We start from the raw sequence: 7,780 nt of genomic DNA, 5'->3' as shown, positions 1-7,780 counted from the left end.
GGGGGGGGGGATTCCAAAAAGATGCTAAGTCAGCTTCTGATTGATTTCTTTCAGGTTCTCTCAAGCAGTGCTGCTAGCAGCACCATCGCAGCCCTGTCACCTGGAGGAGCACTTATGCAAGGAGGGACACAGCAAGCCGTAAACCGTATGTTCTGGGCCCCTTCTCCCCTTCCTCCCTTGTTTAGTACTAAGGAAATGTAAGCGTGTGATGGCTTGCCTTTTCTTTAATTGACTGCCAAGTTTCTTTATTGGGAGTAGAGAGGTTGTCTGAGTGTTGACACATGTGGAGGTCAGAACAGCTTACAGAGTCAGTTCTCTCCATCATGTAGGTCCTGAGCTCAGGTCACCAGGCTTGGCAGTAAGTGTTTTTATTCACTGAGCCACCTCACCAGTGCTGTATTGGCTTTTCTTTAAAGAACTGGGCTATTTTGCTAAGAGTAAGTGGGTGTATGGGAGTGGGTTTGGGGTGATAACCCAGACATGCTCTGCATGCTCTACACTGCTGAACTGTATGCTCAGCACCTAGAGTTTTAGGACTGCAGAAGTGCTGTTGCCTAGGACCTCTTCTTCCTGTTGCAGAGATGGTGCCAAACGATATTCAGTCTGAACTGAAACACTTGTACGTGGCTGTTGGAGAACTTCTGCGGCATTTCTGGTCCTGCTTTCCTGTTAATACACCATTCCTAGAAGAAAAGGTTAGAACCGATTGTAAATACAGCCAACTACTGTGATAATAACAGAGCTAAACATAAGTTACTGTGTGCCAGAGTAGTACAACTGTTAGACTCAATACCCATGTCATAGGTTAGGAAACTGAGCCACAGCAGTTACATAACTCTGGGCACCTACCTCCAGACCATAAATAATTGGAGAATAGACACTCAGCACAGGTCACTGTGTATTTGGTACATTTAGTATTGATAAAATTTAAAATAAAGACTGACATCAAAGGCCAGGCGGCGGTGGCTTATGCCTTTAATCCCAGCACTCAGGAGGCAGAGGCAGGCGGATCTCTGTGAGTTTGAGGCCAGCCTGGCTGGTCTACAAGAGCTAGTTCCAGGATGGGCTCCAAAGCTATAGAGAAACCCTGTCTCAAAAAAAAAAAAAAAAGACTGTCATCAACAGTACTCCTTTTTGTTTTGTTTTGCTTTTTCTTTTCGTACTGCTAAGGTTAACCCCAAAGACTCACTCATGCTACGTAAGTGTTTTACCAGTAAACTACATCCTAAATTCCCTTGTTGCCTATTAAAAAGCAATTAACAAGGAAATATTTGTTGTATTGTGGTAATACTAAGTGTCCTATATAAACTGCTCTTTGGGCAGACATTAAGGGGAAGATGGGACAGGTGGTGGCTCAATGGTAGGGCATGTGTTTTAAGTATGCTTGAGACATAGGGCTCAGTCAGCAGCAAAAGAAGAAAGGGAAAAGGTTTTGGTTTTAAACTTTTTTAAACAATGGATTAGAAGGGGCAGGCATGGCATGCTGGTGCATGCCTTTAATTCCAGTACTTGGGAGGCTGAGGCAGGCAGGGAGTGCCAGGCCAGCCAGGCCAGCCAGAGCTACACAGTGAGATCCTGTCAAAAAATTAATTACTTGGGGCTGGAGAGATGGCTCAGCGGTTAAGAGCATTGCCTGCTCTTCCAAAGGTCCTGAGTTCAATTCCCAGCAACCACATGGTGATTCACAACCATCTGTAGTAAGGTTTGGTGCTGTCTTCTGGCCAGCATGCGTACATACAAATAAAATATTGTATACATAACAAATAAATAAATATTTTTTAAAAAAAAGTTTAATTACTTAATAAAAACAATAGGCAGCAGACCTAATAGACAGTACCCAAATGATAGCCAGGCATAATGTATACCTGTAATCCCAGCCTTGAGTCAGAGGAGATAAAATCTTGAGTTCAAGATCTAGACTCCAGCTGGGAATGCCTTTAATCCCAGAATTCAGAATTTGAAGATAGCCTGGTCTACCTGAGAAGTTCAAGCCAACCAGTAGTATATATAAGGAGACCCTATATTTAAAAAAAAAAAAAAAAAAAGAGCTCCATATTGAGACTAAATAAGAACAAGCGGCTAAGAATTCAGCCCTTGTTTAGTAAGTATGCAACCCCAAATTTGATTCCCTGTACCACCAAAGTGGATGAGGAAGGAAGAGTGCTGACAGCTGAGCTTAGTAGCAGTTTTCGTAGCCATGTGCAAGATGATCCTTTACCAGAGAGCAGTGGAGCCAGGTAGCTCAGACTCACTCAGATTTCAGTAAAAGAACATTTTTCCTAATAATTTACTAAATAAGAAAACATTTGGTATGGTTACTAGTGCTGAATTGCTAAGAGTCTGTTTTCCACAGTTATAAGCATTCTTTGACTTAGAATTCATTGTTTAAAAATTTGCCTTAAAGATGGGACTGGAGAAAATTTACCTAGAGAAATGTTCCAGTGCCACCATGTAAGACTCAAAAAGTAGAAATGGCTCAAATATCTACCAAGAAAATTGGCTAAAGAGAAATTTTAAAATAGTAAAAACTGCTTCTCTGCATGTGTTGATGCACTCATGACTAAATGTGTGGATTGTGAATTATAGACGTTATTGTTAAAGATGACTGCGGCCCAGGGCCTGTCATCAAATATTTAAAATAAAAAAAAATGATGAGTAGTGAAATATAAATGTTTATATTTAACAGAAGTCCCCTTCTTAGAAGATAACATTTTTCTCTTGGTTCCTACAGGTTCTTTGCAATTTCTCTATAATTCATTGTTTTGCGTCTTTTTTAGGTAGTGAAAATGAAGAGTAATTTGGAACGGTTCCAAGTTACAAAGCTCTGCCCATTCCAAGAAAAGATTCGGAGGCAGTATTTAAGCACAAATGTAAGTGTTCTGCCTCTTTGCATTGAATGATGAAATTAACTTTGCTTTTGTTTAAATGGCTTCATTGTGTTCTTTGCTCAGTATACTATTTTTAATTTAAAAATGTGTCGTGTATTCAAAATGTATTTAAACTAGCGCGGACTACATAGTAAGAGACCCGGTCTCAAAAAAAAAGTACTTGTCATTTAGTGAAAATATTTACTGCCCTATACAGTTTGTACGTTATCAGTGCCTCCTTTCAGCATTGATAAGAATCATCCCAATGTTGTAGGTTTTTTTTTTTTTTTCATTTTGTTTTGTTTTATATAGTGTTGGGCAGGACAGAGGTGTGTGTGTGCCACACTCAGAAGACATCTTGCAGAGTCAGGTCTCTCCAGACTAAGTGGGACGTGGGGATCAAACCCGGATTGTTAAGCTTGGCTCCAAATGCCTTTAACCACCAAGCCTTCCTTATTTTTCTTGATAGATTTACTAAGTATATAATCCTAAAAATCTGTTACTAATTTGGAAAAACCAAGTAGCATTCACAAACCTGCTAGTGAAGGATAGACACTGTTGCTGACAGGAAGCTCAACTGTCCCTTAATGGTGCTTTACAGCAATGAAGGCCAGTGATTGAGCACGTTTTTTTGCACAAGGTCTTTAGCGTTCCCAAGGAAAAGTAGAACAGATGAAGAAGAGATCCTTCAAGAGATACTGATTTGGTGAAAGATGGTTTGTGCAGACATACCATCCAGCATTTCAATAGTTAGGATGATCAGAAATGGGATTTTGCAAAATCTTCATCACTTAATATTTCCCCAGTAAGCCTTAAGTGTCTTACAACAGGCCAAGAACACTAAGCAGGTGCTCTGCCCCCTGTGCCACCTCAGTTGATTCTGTTTGCAGCACCATGTTGAGGATTCTCGGGCCATGTGTAGCCATAGAGTAGGATGTGGAATGCATCTCACTGTTGCTGTAAAGCCCCTGCTACCTGTTGAGAGAAAGGAGCTGTTACATTTTGCAGACAGAGATAATGACACATCCTTCTCTCCTTCAAAATGGGACTAGAGGTGAGGGTTGCTAAAGATTGAATCTGCACTTTACACATCCTAGGCAAGCACTCTGCTCTCCGCTGCCTTGCACTTCCAGCCAGGGTGGGGGCAAACTTAAATTTCTATTTTAGATCAGTCACTGACTGCTAAAAGGACTTAGGACCCCAACTGTCCCCCTCCTCCTAGAATGATAAACCTAACCATTTGAACACTCAACACCTTTACGGAAACACATTCCAAGGCTTTCTAACCTCAAGAGTTGGTGTGATGTTTGATGTGACTTGTTAGACCCGTGGGGGCAGAACCCTTCAAAGGAGTATAAAGATGAGTATTGAGTCAGGGATGAAGAATGGTGCCTGCCTGTGATCCTGCACTCAGACAGTGAGCTTCCCACAGTGAGACCATGTCTTAGAAAAAAATATTGCCACTGCCTTTTTGGTTTTGGTTTTTTTTTTGTTTTTTGTTTTTTTTGTTTTTGTTTTTTCGAGACAGGGTTTCTCTGTGGCTTTGGAGCCTGTCCTGGAACTAGCTCTGTAGACCAGGCTGGTCTCGAACTCACAGAGATCCACCTGCCTCTGCCTCCCGAGTTTTTTTTGGTTTTTTTTTTTTTTTTTTTTTTTTTGAGAAAAGGTTTCTCTGTAGCTTTGGAGCCTGTCCTGGGACTTGCTTTGTAGACCAGGCTGGCCTCAAACTCCAGAAATCCGCCTGCCTCCCAGATGCTGGGATTAAAAGCATGCACCACCACTGCCCAGCTATGACCTTTCTTTAGCTGACTGATGTGTAAATCTAGAGATCACCTTGGTTTGGCTCTCATTGCACAAAAGAAGCAAGCCTAGAATGCAGTGAAAGCTTCCACATCCTATGCTAGTTAATGACCAGGCGGAAATCATGACCAGACAGAGCAGGTGACTGTCCAAACCCTGCACTGCACCCGCCATCTGTCTTCTGCATGCACAGTGTGTGCTTATACCTTTGCTGAGGCCTTGTTAACTGAGAGATGTGCTGGGAAGTTTGTGCCAGGTTTGGGTGTGAAGCATCAGCTCCTTGACTGCTCGCTCACTTCAGTGTCTCCCTGTGACTTTCAGCTGGTAAGTCATATAGAAGAGATGCTGCAAACAGCCTACAACAAGCTCCACTCGTGGCAATCAAGGCGTCTGATGAAGAAGACGTGAAGCATTCGTGGTACTCACAGGTTTTGTGGGTTGAAAAACACTGACCTGCAGTGACTCTGGAAACCTGGCTGAAGACAAGCAGATGCTCACACCAGGGAAACATCTGCATGCCGATTCCCAGAGCTGATGTTATTGTACTTGCACATAAGAACCGAAAGAAGGAAGGGTCGGGATTCACCTAACTCTAGGCAGGCAAACTACGGCAGAACCAAAATGAGCTAAGTTGCGAATATATATGTATGTGTACATGTATATGTATTTAAAGACTGTTTACTGCAGTTACTCAGGAACTGCTTTTGATTTACGTTAAGCTGCTTTCAAAAATTAAAAGAAAAAATAATTTTAAAAAAATTACTTAAAGGGTGCATTGATAAAATCTGAGGGTTTTTTCAGTTTTATTTTCTGGGTAAATTTTTTCCCCCTAAGTTTATGGCACAGGGTAGCCCTAAGTATCCCTCCTCCATCCCCCACCAGGGTTCTCCAATGTTTCTGAATTCTAGTTGTCCCTTACATCAGCACGTTAAAGAGAGTACTTTAAACAAGGCCGAGGGAGGAGGCTGTTGCTCAGCCCTCAGGAAGCAGTTGTCAGAAGACACCACTGGTCCTGTGTTTCCTACGGAAATAAGTGTTGCACTGAAGCCTGTGCTCTGGAGTTCCCAAGTTAAGAGGCACATCTACAGGAGTCAGTGACTTAGTGCAGAATATTGTCGGGCGACAATGATGCTGCATGTATTTCTTGGGTGCAAATGTATATTGCTGAGAATTTTTTTAAGATGGCATGTGCTTTGAAAAAGAAATTGCATTTTTAAGAGTTTAAAAATCTTACAAGTGAGAAATATAAGAATTGCTTATTTTCACCTGTTTAGAAGAAATAAAGGAAGTTTCTCATACCTGCTCTTCTTGGTGTCTTGACTGCTGCTGTCTTGGTGAGTTGGTAATTACTGCAGAGTCCCAGAAGAACCTAAGTGTGACACTGACATTGATAACACACCTGCCGTGTTTCCGGAGTCTGTGCCCCATTCTGTTCCCCATGGGTCACCTCCTGCATCTCTGCAAATCACTTGTATTAAACACTATAAGCCTTTACAGGTGCTCTGCCCCTTTAACTGGGCACTGCTGTGGTTTCTTGTTCTGTGAGAACCTAACTGCTTTTTTCTCTCTCTCTCTTTTTTTCATGAGGCAAGCCACCATGTAGACCAGGCTGGCCTCGAACTCAGAGATCTGCCGCCTTTTGCCTCCAGAGTGCTGGGATTAAAGGGGTATGCCACCAGTGCCTGACTCCACACTGATTATTCTTTTGTTTTTGTTGTTTTGAAACAGGGTTTCTCTGTGAATCCCTCACTGTCCCGAAACTCGCTCTATGGACCAGGTTGGCCTTGAACTTAGAGATCCACCTGCCTCTGCCTCCCGCGTGCTGGGACTAAAGTCCTATGCCACCTCGCCCTGCTTATCACACTGGAAGCATAGGCTCTGAACTGGTAAATGGAAGAGAGGCCAGAGTGCTTTTCAGCTGTGTTAGTAAGACAGTTGCTCAGGGTAATAGCAAATAAGGAAAGATGTCTGTTGAGAAAGACAGGCATAAACACAACTGTGGGGTGTCGTTAGAGGAAATGATGGTGTGGTGGCTCTCTAGAGGCAGAAGCAAGTGGAGCTCTAAGTTTGAGGCCAGCCTGGTCTACCTTGATAGTTACAGGACAGACTGCCAGGGCTACATAGTGACACTCTCGCCAAGAAATACACAAAGAAAGATGAAATGGTACACATAAAGGAGCTTAAGGAAGAACAAAAGTGTAGGAGATTGGAGTAGATACCATTAAACATTTTTGGCATGCATGATAGAACATTTCTGTAGTCCCAGCACTTAAGGTGGAAACAGGAGGCTCCAGTCTGAGCTAGGCAGTAAAACCCATAGGGAATTCAGGCTTTATGAAGGAAATCATTTGTTCTAGGGAAGAGCATGGTAAAGGTTTGAAAGACACTCAAGTGCTAGGGGAACAAGGAAAATGTTAAAATTGGAGACTTGGGATTGGGGCTAATTGTTCAGTTTGAAATGGTCTTACTATGTAGCTTAGACTAATGTGGAACTCACTGCATATACAAGGTGGCCTCGAACTTGCAGTGTCTCTCTCTGCCTCTTGTGTGTAAGAGTTACAGACATGAGCTTGGTTTTAATTCTAATTGTAAATGACTTTTAGGCCATTTTTATTTTGTGCCCAGGTCAGAAATCCAGGCCCCATGTGTTAGGCATGGCAGAGCTAGAAGAAAAGGTTTGACTATGAAGTTGTTTGTATGGGCTTATGATTTAAAGAAAAGGTTTGACAGATAGGGAAGCCGGACTCTATCATGCTTTGGAGTAATTGGGACTAGAAAGATGAGGAAGGTGGAACCCTATAAACATAGCAGGAAAGGTTGAGTTCGGGGGCTGGGCATGTAGCTTACTTGTATAGCACCCTCCTGACATCAGAGACCCTAGATTCAGTCCCAAGTACCATTCCAGGCATGGTGGTGCCCTATAATATGAGCACATGAGGGGGTAGAGGCAAAAGAATCAGAAAATCAGGATCTGCCTTAGCTACATAGCAAGTCCAAGGACTACTTTATATATGGAGAGACCTTGTGAAAAAACAATAATAATACATGTATGTAACCATGTCCCAGGAGTGTGAAGGGATCAAGAGAAGCAGTTCTATTTTATGTCTGTCTTA

General features: G+C 42.4%; 1 protein-coding gene across 1 annotated transcript in view; it reads left to right on the top strand.

Annotated features, from left to right (window-relative positions):
* Window positions 1–5,965, top strand: part of Gtf2h1 (general transcription factor IIH subunit 1) — a 29,028-nt gene extending 23,063 nt beyond the window's left edge. Inside the window, exons 12-15 of the mRNA XM_050130809.1 lie at window positions 55–145; window positions 580–695; window positions 2,778–2,870; window positions 4,989–5,965. Coding sequence (XP_049986766.1) covers window positions 55–145; window positions 580–695; window positions 2,778–2,870; window positions 4,989–5,075 — 387 coding nt within the window. The 3' untranslated portion in view covers window positions 5,076–5,965. The remainder of the gene's footprint in view (window positions 1–54; window positions 146–579; window positions 696–2,777; window positions 2,871–4,988) is intronic.
* Window positions 5,966–7,780: the final 1,815 nt, after the last annotated feature.

This window comes from Alexandromys fortis, unplaced genomic scaffold, assembly GCF_014885135.2.
Source record: "Alexandromys fortis isolate MF-2015 unplaced genomic scaffold, M_Fortis_MF-2015_v1.1 scaffold_359, whole genome shotgun sequence".
In the NCBI taxonomy this organism is placed as follows: domain Eukaryota; kingdom Metazoa; phylum Chordata; class Mammalia; order Rodentia; family Cricetidae; genus Alexandromys; species Alexandromys fortis.
The sequence above is the reverse complement of the archived record's forward strand: the minus strand, read 5'-3'. Positions and strand labels throughout refer to the sequence as shown.